The 20262-nt window shown below is 39.1% G+C and overlaps 1 protein-coding gene across 1 annotated transcript in view; it reads right to left on the bottom strand.

Moving 5' to 3' along the window:
* LOC124803207 (dynein beta chain, ciliary-like) overlaps positions 1–20262 on the bottom strand; it is a 187069-nt gene that overhangs the window by 140056 nt on the left and 26751 nt on the right. Inside the window, exons 2-4 of the mRNA XM_047264388.1 lie at positions 7630–7817; positions 3150–3289; positions 2814–2966 (exon numbers count right to left, since the gene is read on the bottom strand). Of these exons, the coding sequence (XP_047120344.1) occupies positions 2814–2966; positions 3150–3289; positions 7630–7817 (481 nt within the window). The remainder of the gene's footprint in view (positions 1–2813; positions 2967–3149; positions 3290–7629; positions 7818–20262) is intronic.

Genomic DNA, 20262 nt, shown 5'->3' with positions numbered 1-20262 from the left:
TTGTTCACCAACATGGTGTAAAATGAAATGTGGACTCTCAGTCCACATGCCTGTGTTCGAGGTAAAATGTTTGCATGTGTAGTAGAGGGTTAAAGATAAAAATTTCTGATGAATACTTTATAATTTCCTTTAATAACTTCATTTTATGGGTAAGGACTCTGAGATTTATTTTAGTGTTGTAATGTCTTATATTGTTTGATGTGCAAGGAGTTGAATGAAACTCTTTTAAGGTGTAGCTGCTGGTTAATAGTTCCCAATTGATTGTATCATTCTGTTTTACATCAATATTATTTCTGCTGGGCTTGTTCTTGCATGTTCTGGATTTTAGAGAATAACGTACAAGATCTGTTCAAAAAATTCTGCAACATTTGTAATTTTGTGCCAATGGTGTGTTGGAGAGAAATGCAGCTGGCATCCTTGCACATGCCTGTCTTTAATGTGTAGCTGCCAGAAGTTCCATTGTTGCACGTCTGTTAGTTATTTTTCAGTGCTGCACTGAGTAGAATGTCGTGTCACACAGTTTGCAAATTTCGAGATGTCACAGTTAGAGGTGTAATGCATCTGCATTGAATTTTGTCTGAAACTCAAGAAAACCTTTACAGAGACACACCAAATGATTCAGGAAGCCTATGGTGATGAGTGCTTAAGCTGTACTTGGCGTTACAAGTGGTTCACATGGTTTAAAAATGGCCAGATGGAAGTTTAAGATGACCCTCATTCAGGACACCCTTCGACATCTCTCAAAGGATTAGTTCACCATGAATTCGTGGCACAGGGACAAACTCTTAATCAATGGTATTATCGGGACGTGCCTGTGAGAAAATGTTAGAAAGAAATGCCTGAAATGTGGTGAGAAAATTAATGGCTCTTGTATCATGATAATGCACTCACACATGTATTCCTGATGGTGCATGTCTATTGCACAAAAAACAAAATTGCTGTGCTGCCTCATCCTCCGTAGTCTCTAGACCTGGACCCTGCAGACTTTTTTTTATTTCCAAAGTTGAAAACCCCGTAGAAAGGACGAAGATTTGCAACGATAGATGAGATACAAGAGAATTCACATATGGGTCTTCGCACAATCCAGCAAGAGGTATACCAAAGCTACTTCTGGAAATGAAAACAGCTTTGGGAACAATGTATCAGTTGTGGAGGAGAGTATTTTGAAGGAAACCATTACCAATATGTAAAACACAAGTTAGAAAAATTTTGTGGACAAATTTCTGGAATTTTATGAACAGACCTTGTATTTACAGAGCAACTGAGTTGAAGTTTTATCAGTATATATCTTTTGGATACCAAGGAATGAAAGCTTTTGCTGTAACAAAGATTGTGTTAAAAAGTCTAAGATCTTGAGTAAGTGTTCAGCAGCTTCCCACTAAAGGAAACCTATTTCCTAGCTGGCCTGCTCAGCTGATGTAAAATCTGGATTGAGAGCGGTTCCAGGGACTACATAATAAAGTGAAGGAATTCTGCTTACCGTAGAAGCAAAATAACACACAGTGGGTGAAGCACGGAGGACATTAGAAGCAGACGACAAAGGAAAAGAGAGCGTTCCTTGGCAAAATAGTTTATTACTGCCAAAAATGGCATTTAAATTGAGAAAGAAATTTCAGAGAATGTACGTCTGGAACACAGTGTTGTGTTGAAGTGAATCAGGGACTGTACAAAAATGGGAAGATAAGAAAATCAAAGTGCTTGAGGTGTGGTGTTGCACGAGGATAATAATAATTAAGTGGACTGATTAGATAATAAACTAGATTTTCCAAAAAACTGGCAAGGAAAGGAATATGAGGAAAACACTATCCATAAGAAGGGACTGGTTGACAGGATATGTGTTAAGACATCTAGGTAGAGCTTCTATGGTACCATATGGGGCCATAGATGCAAAAAATTAGGAGAAGACAGAGACTGGATTGGAATATTTCTAAGAAACCAAGAAACAGCTGAGGACCATGGTCATAAGCATTATCCTGAGATAATGATGTTGGCCATATGAAACCAGTCAGAAGACTGCGCTGAAAGAGAGAGCAAGGGACAGGGAGTGAGGGGGAAGGGCTGAGGGAAAGAGAGAGGGTGGGGGAGTGGGGAGGGATGAGGGCAGAAGGAAAAGAAAAAGAGAGCATTCCTTGGCAAAATAGATTATGAGTACCATACGTAGGTTTTAACTTGAGAAAGAAATTTCAGAGAATGTACATGTGGAACAGAGTTGTGTGGAAGTGAATCGTGGACTGTCTCCTAGTTCTGCTGTTAACATTTTGGTGGAAGTTACTTAAGTGATTCAGGAACTTATTCGGTGTCTGTCTGTCCTGTTACCACATTCCCATATTACAAATATATCATGAATGTATCCAAAATGTTTGAGTTTGAGTCAGGTTGTTTGAAGTACCACCTGCTCAAAGTGTTCCCTATACAGACTGGCAGTCATAGGGGCCAATGGGGCCCCATGGCTACTCGATTTGTTCATAAAACTCCCTGCTGCATGTGAAGCAGGTGACAGTGAGTGCATGTTGAAACACAGTTAAACATTTGCACCTTCCCAGCACTTCATCAGTAGATGATGAGTACAACATGTCATGTGTTTCAACCTGAGAGTTTTTCATCAGCAGTATATGGTGTTTATTACTAATGAACTTCAGAAACAACATAACAGATTCTCACAATTACTAATGGTTTCAACAAATTTGGGCTATATGTGGAACAAAAATACAAATATTTCAAACCAGGATTTTTTTCTGATTTCTGTACTTGATAGTAATGTCTATTTATCAAAAACTGATGAAAACATTCACTGTACTATTCTAAATACATACCTTCAAATACATTAATGAATAGCTCTTTGTAGTTCTTGCAGTACACACTTTCTGTCAATTCCAAAATTGATGCCATTTTGGCTACGCGTGGGTCTCTCAGCTGGTGGTAGATACTTTCAAGGTTTTTAAGACGAGCATTCCAGAAATCAATTTCTGAAATCCATATTTAATTATTACTCAACTGCACTACTTGGCTGCATCAATTAAAAATCTACTTGTATTGCACATGACAGTCAAAATTTCCTTTTCAAACATGTTTTCTTGCATAAATTTTGATTGTGTGTATGCTTAATGAGACCCATTGTAGAATAAGAATCAATAAAATTGTTCGCATACCTTCGCTAGGTGCAGGGTGGAGTGTTTTCTCAAATACAGAGCTTGAGTTCTGGTTTAGTATTTCTTTGACCTGAGTTCCCCATTTTACCACCATCTGCTCTATGGCTCTCTTTAGAGGCAGGTCCACATCTTGCCCTCCACTACCGAAGAAAGAACAACAGAGAATGTGTGAGGAGAAAAATTAGTAGAGTCAATGCTGATTCTTTCTGTCTAAGTGCAAGGGCATATAATTTTACAATTACCTGACTTAGAACAAACAGAAATCCATGAACTTGAATGTTGTAGATTTTACTTATTTGGACAATATATTGTTTTCTACAAAGTGATCTTGGCCAAATAAAGGTTTTTAACGAAATCTACAACATTCAAGTATCCAATTTCATAGCATATTCCACTCTTCTTATATTGGCGATGATAGTTCATCTGGAAAGTTGAATTTTATGAGGAATTGTCTATGTGAGAGTCAATAAATAATTAATGCAGCTCCTCACCTGAACTGCTCCCTCCCCGACACCCTTCCACCAATAAACAAGAACAACCTTACACCAGTGCTTTAATGTGTCATAAAAAGAAAGAAAAACTAGGAATCAAGATACAGAAATATTCCACAACATAACAATATACGTATGGATGTTAATGCACTGACTGCAGCTGAGTACCACAGCCATATTACTGTAGAAGTTTTAAGAGTTGAGCTTGTTTATCGTACAACTACAGTGAATTCTAATATACCAGGTGATCAAAAAGTCAGTATAAATTTGAAAACTGAATAAAGCATGGAATAATGTAGATAGAGAGGTACAAGTCGACACACATGCTTGTAATAACATGGGGTTTTATTAGAACCAAAAAAATACAAAAGTTCAAAAACTATCCAACAGATGGCGCTTCATCTGATCAGAATAGCACTAATTAGCATAACAAAGCAAAGATGGCGGTGGTGCGGGGGGGGGGGGGGGGGGGGGGGATGGGAGGAGTGGAGAAGGACAGGAGCAGAAAGGGAAATAGATGGTTGGGTGTGTTGGTAGAGAACAGTGCATAATGAGGGTGACAGGACATGAATTGGGAGGAGTGATAGGACAGTGGGGGCAGAAACAGTTGGGTGGAGGGTGAGGGGACAGTAAATATGCACAGTTTAGGAAAGCCGGTGGTGCAGGGGAGGATCCAGGATCCTTCACCAGTTTACTCTAAATTAGTGTTCAAAGTGTTAACATTATTGCTTTTATTCATGAGTCTGAAATTATATGTTTCCAAAGAGAACAAAGGTTGTAGCAAGGTAATGCAGATTAACAAGCATGACTAGACATTAATAATAAAAAAGAATAAGAGAATGCTTTTTTATGAATAGAGAAGAGGGTGTAGGGTTTAGAATTGAATAGCGAAAGACGTTATGTTCTTTGCACCAGACTCTTATTGAGTTGTTGTTCCACTCACTGATAATAAGCCCAATAGATGTTTTTAGGGTACCATGTAAGAAGAGTGCATTACAAAATAAGCACCAAGGTGTATTGTTAGAAATTGATATCAGAGAGGTCACAAGGTAACAATACTGAAAGTAAAATCAAACAATGGAAACTCCAGGTAGGAAAATTAACAATATAAGCCAAGATGTTGTAGTTGGTGGTGAAACGAAAAATTGACAACTTGCTTTATAAGTAATGAAACATAAAACTGTGCACTACACAAAATTGGGAAAAAATTAGTGCCCTATGACTACAATATCAATGAGTCACAACTAGTATGGATCAACTCATACAAATACTTAAGTGTACCAATTTGTTGGGATATGGAATGGAATGATCTCATAGTAGGTAAAGTAGATGGCATAGTTTGGCTCACTGGAATGATACTAGGAAAATGCAATCAGTTCAGAATGGAGAATGCTTAAGAAATGCTTGTGTGACCCATCCTAGAATACTGCTCAGTTGTGTGGCACCCATGTCACATGTGATTAGCAAGGAAAAACTGACATATAAAAATCTTTCCCATAATTTTTTCCACAGGAAGAATACATTGAAATAAACGCATCAAAATTTTAGCTGCTAAGATGGACTGCAAGAGCTTTTAAAAAAAAAAAACATTGAAGATACTCATTTTAGCGATACACAGATCCACTTTTAACAGCAGTTCGCACAGTTTTCCTGCCTAGCAAGTGCATTGGTCAATGAGTAGAAAGAACCATGACAAGAGAGCATAATGCCACACAGTGCAGGAGCCACAAGGCAATTATAAGCATTTAAACAACGCCAAAACTATTGCATGTCATCAATTTTCAGATTTATTTCTGCTTCATATCAGCAGCTAAACTGTTACAGATGTAATTCTCACTAAGGTGCCTAGCAGAGATTAAAAATGATGACAAGTTTTGACATCATATTACAGATGTCTTCCATCACTTCAATTAGGATTTTAATGCACTGGAATGGAACAGTAAAAACATATCCATTTTAAAACAATTCTTATCATTTATTTCTTATTGTGATAATGCAAACTGATTATAAACATATGACTGGAGCTTATGGATCTGTTCCACTGACATACCTACAGTAACAAAGAGCTAGCAGAAATTATGTTGTCCAACAATTTCCTGAAAAATGGTTTCCACTTTCACTGAAATGCTTTATCAGCCCTTGCCAGTTCGATCAACTCTCCCCAACACTGATTTCTCTGAATTACAGCAATGCAGACTGTCCCTCTTTATGTTCTTTGGTACCATAGTCTTCTTGGCCTCAATCCTTATTAGTCAAGTTCTCCAACTGCCGCATTCATCACTAACTACCTCACCACTCCTCCCAGCCCCATACCTCTCTCACCTTAGTTAGACTATAGGAAAGTGTACTCTCATCCATATGGTTTTCTCAGTGGTTTTATCTGTCATGTCCCTCTGAAAATCAGGTCTTTTGTGTAGTGAAATGTATCATTTTAAATTCATGTGTTTGAATCTGAATCATTTGCCCTCTCCTTGTACTGTCAAACAGGCAGTACTTAAAAAGTGAAAGAAGAATATAAGGACAATGCTGTGTTTAATATTTGCAGTAAATGTTAGATAGTGTGTATAATTCATGGTTTTGAGAGTTGAAGTAAAGTGGTGGTTTTCGCACAGGAGTTATATCACTGACAACTACTGTTTCAACTGTACAAAGGTTCCAATCCTCCTTTGATGGAGAATATCACTGCAGACTTTTCAAAGCTGCATGAGTTTGATTTTTATGTGAAGAAGACCTGTAATTGTGATCTGAAAATTAAATAACAGAAAGTACAGGTTGGAATATGAAAAATGTCATGAAAAGGATAGAGTGCAGCTCATCATTAAGATGACCCATTGAGTTGCAGACAGGCACAATGAAAAGACTGTTGTACATGGAGCTTTGAGCCAAAGCCTTCTTCAGAAAGGAAAACACACGCACACACACAAACACACACACACACACACACACACACACACACACACACACACACACACCAAGCACACCTGACACACACACATGATCACTATCTGTGATTGCTCCAGCCAATTTTCACCTGAGAAAACTGAAATTCTGACATTAGCTGCAACCAGACATTGAAATAAATTCAATGGTAACAAGTGAAAAATTTGTGCCGGACTTGAACCTGGATTTCCTGTTTTACATGAGTGATCATCTTAACCACTTTGGATATCCGAGCATACTTCATGTCCAGTCCAGATTCCCCACTTGTCATACACAACATGCATGGCATCCACAGTCCATAACCTTCATTGCTCATAGCCTCATCTTGGTTCTGGCAAGAAGTCAAGACAGTGATTGCATCTGCATTGAATGACCGTAAATCCTAATACTCAGGTAGCACCTAAGGAAGATAATGAGGCACATTGATGATATATCATGCATGAATGACTTTCATATCTGGCACAATACCCAACACTTCAAGTTGCTGCATCATCACTCCATTGGTACATCTATGTAGGGGCATTTCTTAACAGTGAGTTGACTTCTAAATCTCCTAATGATGATGGTTGTCAAAGATTCTGTCTGTATTCTTTGCCTTCCACAACTATGTCACTGTATAGCAACAGAAGTGAATGCAATAATCCTTGTCATGCTCACAGAAGTATTAGACAAGTTCGACTGTCAGCTGGAAATTTATTGTACATTCGATGGACGTTAATTAGGAAAATTTTGATCCAAATCATAACTGTAAAAAGTACCTCAAGGTTGTGAGAGCATTAAGAACATGCACATAGGAGATCCAGAAAATTCTCTCTGAAGAAAGAGAGAGAGAAGAAAAAAAATCACCCCAAGTTTCTATCTTCATTCAATAGAGGAAACCGTGAAATCAGATGAATCTTATAGGAAACTCCATGTAGGTTAAATTGCTACATAGGAAAAGAACTGATTCCATAACTGGTCATTAGGACCAATATACATGTGCACATAGAAATGACTGTTAGATCTCATTGGACCAAATGTAAATAAATACACTAAGTATTGGTGTTTACCTTGATATTATTGCCTGTTGGACTTCATGCACTCTCTCCACACCCATAGGCATTGGGAGGAGTGTTTTTCCTTCCATCTTGCCAATCATTTCGTAAGTGGCATTTTTCATCCTGTACATGTGTTCTCTAACATCTTCCACAACTACTTGAGGCCATCCTGGTTGACTAGTTAAGAGAGGAATGAACACCTGTTGATTCAAAAGAACAACAAAGGCCCATTCATTGGCTGGAGATTAGGGCACCCAGTAAATACACTGCCTGACAAAAAAGTGAATCACCTAGAACACATGATTAGATGTCAATGTAATTGTACACATCATGTAAACAATTAAAATTGTGGCAGGTACAATGACCACTAGAGGGTATTAACACAGTTCATGCCTAACATTGTTACAATGCCTGGTAGGGTTTATAAGGGATGTGGACAGTGTCAGATGTTGAGTGATGATTGTGAAGGACATGGAGATGGTGCATACTATAGTTGGTGTCACAAGTGATGGGACCAAGCTTATGCTTGTTCTGCGAATCTATGTCACGCATTCTCTGATGACCAGTGAGCATGTAGTAGTGTTCTAAGCGATCTGCTTTGAGTGCCATGGTTAATACGAGTATTAAGGGTGATCACAGCAAGCTTAGTGAATTTTTATTTCACATGTTGCAAGTTGTCATCGCTGATGGTGGTGGTAGCTGGTACATTTTGCATAAGCAAGTGAGAGACATAATTTGCAGGATATATATGCTTTCTTCTCATGGAAAGCAGGCACATGTGCTTACTGCAACAGTCACTTGGAATCATCAACAAACGGAATCCTCATCTGTGCCTCGACCGGTGCAAACCGCCATCATTCATGGATTGGACTATAGTGTAAGACAGCATTAACAGCACCTGACAGAGTTTGAAAGGGGTCTCATTATGGGTCTCCTAGCTGGTTGAACTGTACAATATCCAGATTTGTGGGGCATTTGAATGTGACAGGTGCTATGTTGGAGTGCACAGGAACATGAGGGAAGGCATTTTGCATTAGGACTACAAAGATAAGAGAAATTAGGTCTAGTAGTTTTTCCCTCACTCTATCTCCAACTGGAACAGGAAAGGAAATGACTAGTAATGGTACAAGGTATCCTCCACCATGCACTGTATGGGGGCTTGTTGAGTATGTATGAACATGTAGATGTAGATACTCTTTGAGAATGTACTGGTCAACCACATCTGACAAAGGAGGATTACTGTACTAAGCACAAAGCACATCATAAGCCGTTCTTATCTGCAGCTGCCATCTACAAATGAATAATGGACACCTTGCAACAAACATCATATTGTGAGCCAAGCACATTGTAACCTGTTCATATCTGTGATAAAGTAATGAACTCCCAGCAGCACTCTGTGTCACCTTGGACCATTGGTCAGAGACTGGCAGCAGTTGGACTAGAGAATTATCATCACACGAAAGCTGCTGTCAACTCAACACAAATGGCTGCATTTGGAGTGGGGCACGACCGGCAAGCATGGCCTTCTGATGAATGGCATTGCAATGTTTCAACAATGAATTGGAGTTCCACTCTACCATGATGAGTCATTTTTCCCTCACTCTATTTGTGAGTGGCACATGAAAGGAAATGGTTGGTAGTGGTGCACGGTACCCTCAACCTTACACAGTATGGTGGCTTGTGGAGTAGGTACGTATGTGTGTGTGTGTGTGTGTGTGTGTCTGCCCATCTATGGCGAGTATGGTGGTGACCAGGAGAAAGTTCCCATTCTTCCAATGTTCTGGAGAGGCACAGTAGTAGTACCCCTGGCATCATGCTGTGGGGAGCCATTAGGTATGACTTCAAGTCACAGCTGGTAGTGATTAAGGGAACTCAGATGGCATAATGGTATGACACAGGCATTGTGCATCCTCTGGTGTCATTATCATGGTGCCATTTTTCAACAGGACAGTGTTTGTATACATGCAGCATGTGTCTCTATGGAACTGTCTGTGTGATGCTGAGTTATTGCTGAGGCCAATAAGACCCTGAAATCTGTCCCTGATTGAACATGTGAGGGGCCAGCTTCGATGTAACTCTGTCCCAGTGCCAGTATCCAGGATATCAAGGGCCAGTTACAACAGCTGTATGCCAACTAGTCTCAGGAGAGACTACAACAGCTTTATGATATCCCTCACAGTGGGTCCATACTGTTATGTTCACTGTAAATTTGTTTTTATTTTGTAATTACTAAAGTAACATCACATGCTTCTTAAGATATGAAGTTCCATTTCATTTACTCCTCCACTTCTGCGTGTTTCACTTCTTCTTCTGTGTGTTTCACTTTTTTTCTCAGGCAGTGTACATTATCAGTACCAGTATAAAATTTATAAGAGGATGGTTAAAGCATATAAAATATATCTAGGAGTATGTAAGCTTCATAAATATATACAGAAAGAATGGACATCCAGACTTTTTGATACACAATAACACTTCAACAATATTTAGGCAGAAGATCTTGCATAAGACAAAACTTAAAAATGCATACAGCAGTCATCTTCGTCACAACTTAAAACAGTGCTCATTTCACCTGCTAACTAGCAAAATTAGTAATGTCTTGAGAGCAAATATAATGAGTCTCCTTAACTCAAACAAATGGCTGCTGAACGCTTGCAACTGTAAAAATAATGGTTTCATTTGTCATACTATAATACACACATCAAAAGAAGTTTTGCATCCCCCCAGTTCCGAGAACTCCTGAAGATAGATGTTGACTGTGGATATTGTATCACAGAGACAGTCCCTTTGACTGTCCAGAGATGTCACTTAACCTGCTCAAAGATGTAAACAACCATGCATGAGCAGCACATATTAGTCAGAGTGGGCCTGACTGCCCATCAGTTCCAGTCTTTCCACCAGAAAGGAGGTACACGTCACTTAACCTGCTCAAAGATGTAAACAACCATGCATGAGCAGCACATATTAGTCAGAGGGGGCCTGACTGCCCATCAGTTCCAGTCTTTCCACCAGAAAGGAGGTACACGGCTCATGTTGTCTGTAATTCAACCATGCCTAGACGGTCAATACTGTGGTTCGATCATGTCCGCATTGTTTCTTTGTGCCAGGAAGGGCTCTCAACAAGGGAAGTGTCCAGGCGTCTCTGAGTGAACCAAAGCGATATTGTTCAGACGTGGAGGAAATACAGAGAGACAGGAACTGTCCATGACATGCCTTGCTCAGGCCACCCAAGCGGTACTGCTGCAGTGGGTGACTGCTAACTATGAATTATGGCTCGGAGGAACCCTGACAACAATGCCACCGTGTTGAATAATGCTTTTCATGCAGCCACAAGATGTCATGTTGTGACTCAAACTGTGCCCAATAGATTGCATGATGCACAACTTCACTCCCAATATTCATGGTGAGGTCCATCTTCATACCCACAACACCATGCACCGCGGTACAGATGGGCCCAACAACATGCCGAATGGACTGCTCAGGATTGGCAGCATGTTCTCTTCACCGATGAGTGTCACAAGTGTCTTCAACCAGACAATCATCGGAGACATGTTTGGAGGCAACCCGGTCAGGCTGAACACCTTAGACACGCTGTCCAGTGAGTGGAGCAAAATGGAGGTTCCCTACTGTTTTGAGGTTGCATTACGTGGGGCTGACATACCTTGCTGGTGGTCATGGAAGGCACCATAACGGCTATAAAAAATGTGAATGCCACCCTCCGACCGACAGTGCAACCATATCGGCAGCATATTGGCAAGGCATTCATCTTCATGGCCGCCAATTCATGCCCCCATCGTGCACATCTTGTGAATGACTTCCTTCAGGATAATGACATTGCTCGACTAGAGTGGCCAGCAAGTTCTCCAGACATGAACCCTACTGAACATGTCTGGAAACAGGCTATTAGTTAGAGCTTGCAATTTGCAACAAATGCCGGGGTCTTTTTTTGCATAACACACATCGTTATCACCCCCCACAGTGCTAAAAATTTTCAGAATATGCATTTTGATATGGTGGAGCATCCTGCATACAGTTCAAATCTCACCCCATTGCATTTCTGTTTGTTACCTGATTTAAGATCCACCAACTCACCTTCGATGAGAGGTGAAGGAAGTGGTGCATACATGGCTGGCTGTTCAACTAAAAAGTTTTTTAGAGTATTGGAAAGCTTGTACAATGATATACCAAGTCCCCTGACTATTGGAAAGCTTGTACAATGATGTACCAAATGCCATGAAAAGCAGGGCAACTATGCTGGAACAATGTCATTGTAAGTTTTGGCCCTGTTGTTGTAATAAATTAGAAAAATGTCGTAGACATACTGCATGACTTAACATTGTGATAAGGAGCTACTTCTGAAAAATATATTATTATTTCATTATTAACTACATACTGATTAGTGTCAAATATAATCAACATAATGTAATGCAAAGAAATTGGAAAAATTTCTTAACTAATACTTTACAAATGCATACCTACTATCCTATCATTCCCATCACAAACTGACTTGTCTGACATATCACTGTAGCTATACTCAGAAAGATGATCAATAAATAAAACCACATGATACTGTTTGCGCTTCTACTCCTATATCACACAAATAACTGCTATGTCATTCACAGTTAGCAGTCTAGCCACGAAAATACTAAAAGCAGCTACTTACTATAACTTAAAGAGCCACGACTTTCTTCACAGCAATGTTTATCCTGGTAATTTAATCATATGCATTTAGAGCTTCATAGGCCAAATAGAGTTTAGTTCCTGATGTTGAGACTGTATACTTAAACACTCCTCCCTTCCACCTCTCACCAATTAGTATGGCAATGTTGGTATAAGCCATTAACGGAATTTTGTACGGATTCTACTCGAATTTAAAATGTAAAAAATTCAGATTTTGTTCTTACTGTGTGTAACATTTGACATTAGAGGCTATCCTGATACAAGTAACTAATACTATTTTCCACTGTTTTTTCTGTATTTTCAGTTTGCATATCACTCACCAATCTTTTCCTTTTGTTTATAGAACACAGCATTCCTTTCACATTCTTTACTTACAACTCCTATGCTACTCTTAATGAGGGATACCTGATCCTATGAAAATTCTCAAGGAAATACTGTTTCTTTTTTCTATTTACACATCACTCTCCGTTGGTTTCTTCACAACCACCAAGCATAAAGCCTGCTAAACTTCAAAGTGCCATCAATATACTTATACACAGCTTAGCGACAACATCTTTTTGTGAAGAAATATACTAGAAATTTAACAACTATGAATGTTAAGTAGATGATCTTTTTCAGAAAACTTACATAATTACAAAAATATTTATATACCAGTATCACCAAAACTTATATTATGCAATTATATGGATGTGTGGGTACTGTTCATTCTTACATCATCAACCATTCCGTATAAGTCATGAACAGGTTTCGGAGACATGTCTCCAAAAATTAGTATATTTCTGAAGTTGTCTTTAGTCACTCTTTCCTTTCTGAGTCTGATGAAATAGCATGCTTTGGTTTTAATCACAGGTGGGTAGCCAAGCATTGGGACAAGCAGACCCGCTCCGCCCATCGATAAGACCAGAACTTCATGTATTGGCTCATCCAGGAAGTCCCTAATTATCACCTGAAAAAAAATGCTGCAGTGAGGGATTTTAAGGGCGCAGTGCAATTAAACTAATCATGAAAATCCAGGATGGAATAACAACAATATTAAAATAAATTAATTAAACTAGTAATAATTTCCTATGCATTTTGAGCTGTTTTGACACGGCACAAATAGTAAACACATTATACTTGTCCATCCTTACACAACCCCTGCTCCCAATCCCTTACCTCATGGCTCATACCCCTGTAATAGACCTAAATGCAAGACCTGTCCCATACATCCTCCTACCACCACATACTCCAGTCTGGTCACTAACATCACCTATCCCAACAATGGCAGGGCTACCTGTGAAACTAGTCATTTGATTTACAAGCTGAGCTGCAATCACTGTGCTGCATTCTATGTAGGCATGACAACCAACAAGCTGTCTGTCCGCATGAATGGCCACCGACAAACTGTGGCCAAGAAATAAGTGGACCACCCTGTTGCTGCCAAACATGATATCCCTTATCTCAATGACTGCTTCACAGTCTGTGCCATATGGATCCTTCCCACCAACACCAGCTTTTCTGAATTGCCCAGGTGGTAACTTTCCCTGCAATACATCCTACGTTACTGTAACCCTCCTTGGCTCAACCTTCGTAAGTCACTGTCCTCACCCATCCAGCCCCCTCCCTGTTCCCATTCCAGCACTACACAGCCATCATTTCACCACCACACCCAGTCTTTTAATTTCTTTTTATTTCTCTCCTCTTTGCTACTTACCCCCTGCCCCCTCCAAAGCTTCTCTCCTGCCCTCCGTCTAAGCTGCAACAATTCACTGTCAGCCACTCCCACCACACTATCCCTCCCCCTCCCCACCGCAGCCTCCTCCTTACTCCCAACCCAGACTCCCATCATGCTCTGGTGCTGCTGCTCGCAGTGTGGTTTCAGTTCAATGTGACTACAGACGTGTGTGCAAGTTGCGTTTGCGTGAGTGTGTGTATGTGTGTCTATTGCTGACAAAGGCCTTAATGGCCAAAAGCTATAATTGTGTGAATATTTTTGTTGTGCCTATCGCGACTCAGCATCTCCGCTATATGGCGAGTGTTAACTTTCCTTCTCTGGTATTGTTACATTCCATCCTGGATTTTCCATTGTTTGATTAAAATGTTAATTTGGTTTTCAGACAGGCAAAGCTGCTAATGAGGCAAGCACAGTAACAACATCCAACAAACAAACAAGAATTAGTTGAGGAAATTATAAATAATGTCTTTCTGAAAATTATTAAGTGGTTCTCTGCAAATTCTGAGAAAAAATAGTATATACAGTTCTTTTCAATAAAGGACATAACACCACTGATAAACATAGACTCTGAAGAGAAGTTTGTTGCTAAGGTAGAATATTCAAATTTTCTGGGTGTAGGCATTGATGAAAAATTGAATTATAAGAAACACATTGATGACATGCTGAAAGATTTTAGTTGATCTACTTATGCCGTTAAAACTAAACTACAACTGAACAGGCCATGAAGGCCCAATCATACCAACTGGCCGCCATGTCATCCTCAGCCCACAGGCATCACTAGGTGCAGATATGGAGGGGCATGCGGTGAGCACACAGCTCTCCTGGCCATATGTCAGTTTACAAAACTGGAGCTGCTACTTCTGAACCAAGTAGCTCCTCAGTTTGCCTTGCAAGGGCAGAGTGCACCCTGCTTGCCAACAGCACTTGGCAGACCAGACAGTCACCCACCCAAGTGCTAGCGCAGCCCGACAGTGCTTAACTTCGGTGATATGATGGAAACCAGTGTTAGCACTGTGGCAAGGCTGTTGGCAGGGTTTTTGCGAATTTTGGTGATAAACATGTCAGTAAATTAGCTTACTATGCCTATTTTCATTCAGCCCTTTAATATGGCATCAAATTATGGGATAATTCATCATTAAGAGAAAAAGTATAAATTTGCAAAAAAGCAGGTAATCAGAATAATAGCTGCAGCCACCCAAAACTATCTTGCAGACATTTAAGGAACTAGTGATATTCACAGTACCTTCACAATACATATATTCATTTATGAAATTTGTTATTAACAATACACCTCAGTTCAAAAATATGATAATACCAAAGAGCATAGCTACAACACTACAAGAAAGGATGATCTTCACTATTCTGAGCAAAATCAGACTGTCATGATATGGGGTGAACATGTTGCCACAAAAGTCTTTGATTATTTACCAAATAGCATTAAACGTCTGAGAGAGAACCAACCAGCATTTAAAAACAAATTAAAAGAATTTCTTAATGACAGCTTCTTCTACTCAAGACGAATTTTTAGATATGAAGTAGTAAAAATAATAATAAAAAATAAAAGAATAAATAAAAAACAAAACACAAAATAAAATAAAACAAAAAATTGTGCAATGAAAGTTATGGTAAACACATTCCACATGATTATGAAATGTTACATTCATGACCTGTGGGACCAATATCGATGGAATGTAACATAATGTAATATTTCAGTCTATCTGGAAAAATTCCCTGTTTCAGTGAGCTACTACACACGTGGCTGAGAATACTACTTCTCTGTTTGGAACACGCTTTTAGTACTCTTTCACAAAATACAAACAATTCCATATGAGCTTTTACTTTTGAGGGAATTTAATACTTTTTCTAATATCAGTCTGAGAGATGGGTTGAATTTCAATTTTATCAAATTCAATAGGTAATGCCTCTTCCATATACAGCCTTGCATTTTCTAATGAACAGATGGATTCTATTTTCTCTACAACACTTAAAAAATGATTATTAAAAATATTTTCTACTTCTGACTTTTTATTTACAAACTTTTCAATGAGTTAAACATCAAACAATGGAAAATCCAGGATGGAATATAACAATACCAGAGAAGGAAATTTGCTATTCATCATATAGTGGAGATGCTGAGTCGCGATAGGCACAACAAAAAGATTCACACAATTGTAGCTTTCGGCCAGAAATCACAGCTCTCTGAGACTGCAGACATCTCAAGTACCTGCCTGTCTGAGCTTCTATTTATTTTTATTTATTTATTTATTTATTTATTTCTTGTTCCGTAGATCCAGTTAGTGAGTCAATCACAAGGATATGGAACGTGTCAAATTGTACAGGTTTCAATTTAAACTTACAATAAATACAAGGGCAATTCAATGGAAAATTGTACATAGTTTAAGTAAGACATACTATAAATAAAGTAACAGATACAATGTCAGCTAGATAACATAACTACCATTTGACAGAAAAAGGAGTTTCAAATAAAGGTTAAAGATAAGAGCACAAAGTTAAATCAGATATTAGACCTACAAGAGTAAATACATGTACAGCCAATCTGTTGTTACAAAAAGTGTGCTAATGCCCAAATGCACAATAAAATCAATTGAACTACTTCTAGACACAATAAGTTTAGTGATGGTATACATTTTCTTTCAGGTATTCATCCACAGTATAATAAGATTTCTCTGTCAGGTAATCTTTGAGAACTTGTTTAAATTTTGGCAGTTCTGTATGAACACATTTGATATGTAGTGGTAGAGCATTGAACAGCTTAATGCTGGAGTAGTAAACTCCTTTTTGTACCAGAGTGAGACGTTTCATTTCTAAATGTAGATTGTTTTTGTTTCTGGTATTCTCATTAAGCTTAGTGTCATTCAATGTTGAATCACTGATAATAAATTTACAGACACTATGCAAGTGAAAGATTTTTAGGGATGTATACTGACTGTCAACTAGCATGGAACAAACACACAAAGATGCCGGAAAAAAGAATGACATCTGCATGTTTCGCTCTTAGGGCTCTATCATCTTTTTCCAACACAAATGTCTTGGGGTTATGTACACTCAACTCAGCTATGGAACTCTTTTCTAGGGACTCAAGGCACATAACATGGATACAATTTTTAAACTGCAGATCAGAGCTGTATGAATAATAACTGCAATTAGCATCAGGTTGCCCTCCATGGGGTGGGTGCACGCAACGGCTGTGGTTATATTGGGTTAGATGGAGCAGCAATCAGTCGTAGAATTAAGTTGCTTTAATATGACATTTATAGTCACTATGCAGATCAGATTTCGACCTGTGTCAGTGCGGAATTGTAGCAGCTGTTCGTGCTCAAGTGAACGGCTGTGGTTATATTGGGTTAGATGGAGCAGCAATCAGTCGTAGAATTAAGTTGCTTTAATATGACATTTATAGTCACTATGCAGATCAGATTTCGACCTGTGTCAGTGCGGAATTGTAGCAGCTGTTCGTGCTCAAGTGAATGCTTATACTGTTCAACCATTACATAATCATGTAACAACAGCCAGTTTGGACTTACATTTACCTGATACAGTAATGGTTGAACTGTGTAAGCATTCACTTGAGCACGAACAACTGCTACAATTCCGCACTGCATTGATAATGACCTGACACAGGTCGAAATCTGATCTGCGTTGTGACTATACATGTCATATTAAAGCAACTTAATTCTACGACTGATTGTTGCTCTATCTAACCCAACTGGAATTAGTATTTGGGCTCACGGTAAAGAACTGTTACAAACTGCACAAACTGAATGCATTTATGAATCTGCTATGCATATAAGGGAAAACATTACTACGTACTTCACAAATAGTTCTATACATAATCACGTAACAACAGCCAGTTTGGACTTACATTTACCTGATACAGCATATCACATCAGAGAGTAAAGCTGTGTAATAAATTTCCAAAACAGATGAAAAAGATTACTAAAATATACCTATTTAAAAAGGGTAGCTAAAACATTCTTCATAAGTAATTCACACCACACAATCAAAGATAAGTTATGTTATAGGATTCAGAGTAGTGATTAATAATGAAAGGGGATAACGACATCACCTTCTCATGTGAAACTTCCTGGCAGATTAAAACTGTGTGCCGGACCGAGACTCGAACTCGGGACCATTGCCTTTCACGGGCAATTGCTCTACCACCGAGCTACCCAAGCACTACTCGCGCCCCGTCCTCAAAGCTTTAATTCCCCCAGTACCTCGTCTCCTATCTTCCAAACTTCACAGAAGCTCTCCTGCGAACCTGCAGAACTAGCACTCCTGGACGAAAGGATATTGCGGAGACATGGCTTAGCCACAGCCTGGGGGATGTTTCCAGAATGAAGAAGGTAGGAGACAAGGTACTGGCAGAATTGAAGCTGTGAGGACAGGTCGTGAGTCGTGCTTGGGTAACTCAAGAGCTGTAGAGCACTTGCGTGCGAAAGGCAAAAGTCCCGAGTTTGAGTCTCGGTCCGGCACACACTTTTAATCTGCCAGGAAGTTTCATTACAGTGCACACTCTACTGCAGAGTGAAAATTTCATTCTAGAAACATCCCCCAGGCTGTGACTAAGCCATGTCTCCACAATATCTTTTCTTTCAGGAGTGTTAGTTCTGCAAGGTCTGCAGGAGAGCTTCTGTTAAGTTTGGAAGGTAGGAGACGAGGTACTGGCAGAATTGAAGCTGTGAGGACGGGGCGTGAGTCGTGCTTGGGGTAGCTCAGTGGTAGAGCACTTGCCCGCGAAAGGCAATGGTCCCGAGTTCGAGTCTTGGTCCGGCACACAGTTTTAATCTGCCAGGAAGTTTCATATCAGCACACACTCTGCTGTAGAGTTAAAATTTCATTCTATCACCTTCTCACATTACAATACTGCATTGCTTTTGCAAGAAAATCATGTGGCAAGACCTACAGTGCATAACAGTAATGTCTTATCATTTTCATCATGTGGGGAGTGGGAGGAGGGTTGTTGACTCAGTTTTTCAGGTGGACTGAGGGGAGGATGTGAAGGCAGATGTGGGGAATGGTGACATGTTTAGTGGCCAGGAGTCAGTTTTTCAAATGGGCTGGAGTTCATGCAAGGAGTATACTAGGAAGTGTGTGGTACAAGGTTCATTAGTGGGTGTCCTTCAGGTGTGCAACAATGAAGAGTGAAACTGTTTATTTTAATGAACACAAACCGAGCCAACCAAATAAGACACTGTTACAACAGTGACCTCATATTTGGGAGGGTGGAGTTCTCTCTGTTCGGAGATCCTGATTTGGTTTTCCCAAATCACTTGATGCAAATGCCAGGATGCTTTCCTCATCAAGGCCATGGCTGACAACCTGTCATGTCCCCTTGAGGAATGCTTATCTGTTCTGTCTGTTTATCACATTTTTGAGCAATTTATCTTCATCACATTAAGATGACAAATTCTATATCATTGTAAGATGATCCATGGGTGAATAAACGAGTAAGTGAGGAATAAGTAACTATGCTTTTATCTTGAAAATAGTAGATTTCAGCTATCAGTCGTCCTTTTTAAATTTATTCGCCAGATCCAGATTTCAGCTAGAAACTAGCCACTCTCAATGCTAAGAATACAAGAAGTACATAGTTAGATGGTGTCATAAAAAAGTTGCAATTAATGGCTTAACTCATATGGTTTGTATATTACATACCACTATCTTTTTTTTTTTTTTTTCGATGCATGTAATGTCTGTTGGTCGGGCTTCATCCACAGTTCATTGAATACTACTGTTTGTGGAGGCGGGATCTATGGAGAACACATCGGTTGGTTACATTGTGCCATCTACGTGAACTACCTATAAACCTCAAGGGAAGTAAACCACTTCAAATTTAATTACATAAAATGAAACATAAGTAAAATTCTTACATTGTCTTCCAACTTATTTCATATTTATCATCAAGTAATGAAATTTCCATGTTCACTCCTTGTGAGTCCGTTATTACTATTAAAACCTTTAAATTACGTCAGGTGGGTAAAACTTTTTTGAATTTTTAAAACATTGTTTAAAATTTATAAAACACTAGAAGACACGTGCTGTATACACCTATTAGCTGATATGGCTTAAATATATTTATTTTTATATTATATCTCCCTTTATTAAAACATAGTAAGTACATTGTTCATCATATTTACTAAATAATTCATAGATGGTGCCAAACATCAGTCAGATGCATGGTTATTACAATTTGACTATTCCGCTATAGGTATAAAGGGTGCTAACCTCTT

The sequence above is a fragment of the Schistocerca piceifrons genome, chromosome 6 (assembly GCF_021461385.2).
Source record: "Schistocerca piceifrons isolate TAMUIC-IGC-003096 chromosome 6, iqSchPice1.1, whole genome shotgun sequence".
Taxonomy (NCBI): Eukaryota; Metazoa; Arthropoda; class Insecta; order Orthoptera; family Acrididae; genus Schistocerca; species Schistocerca piceifrons.
Note: the sequence above shows the minus strand (reverse complement) of the source record. Positions and strands in the feature narration are given on the sequence as shown.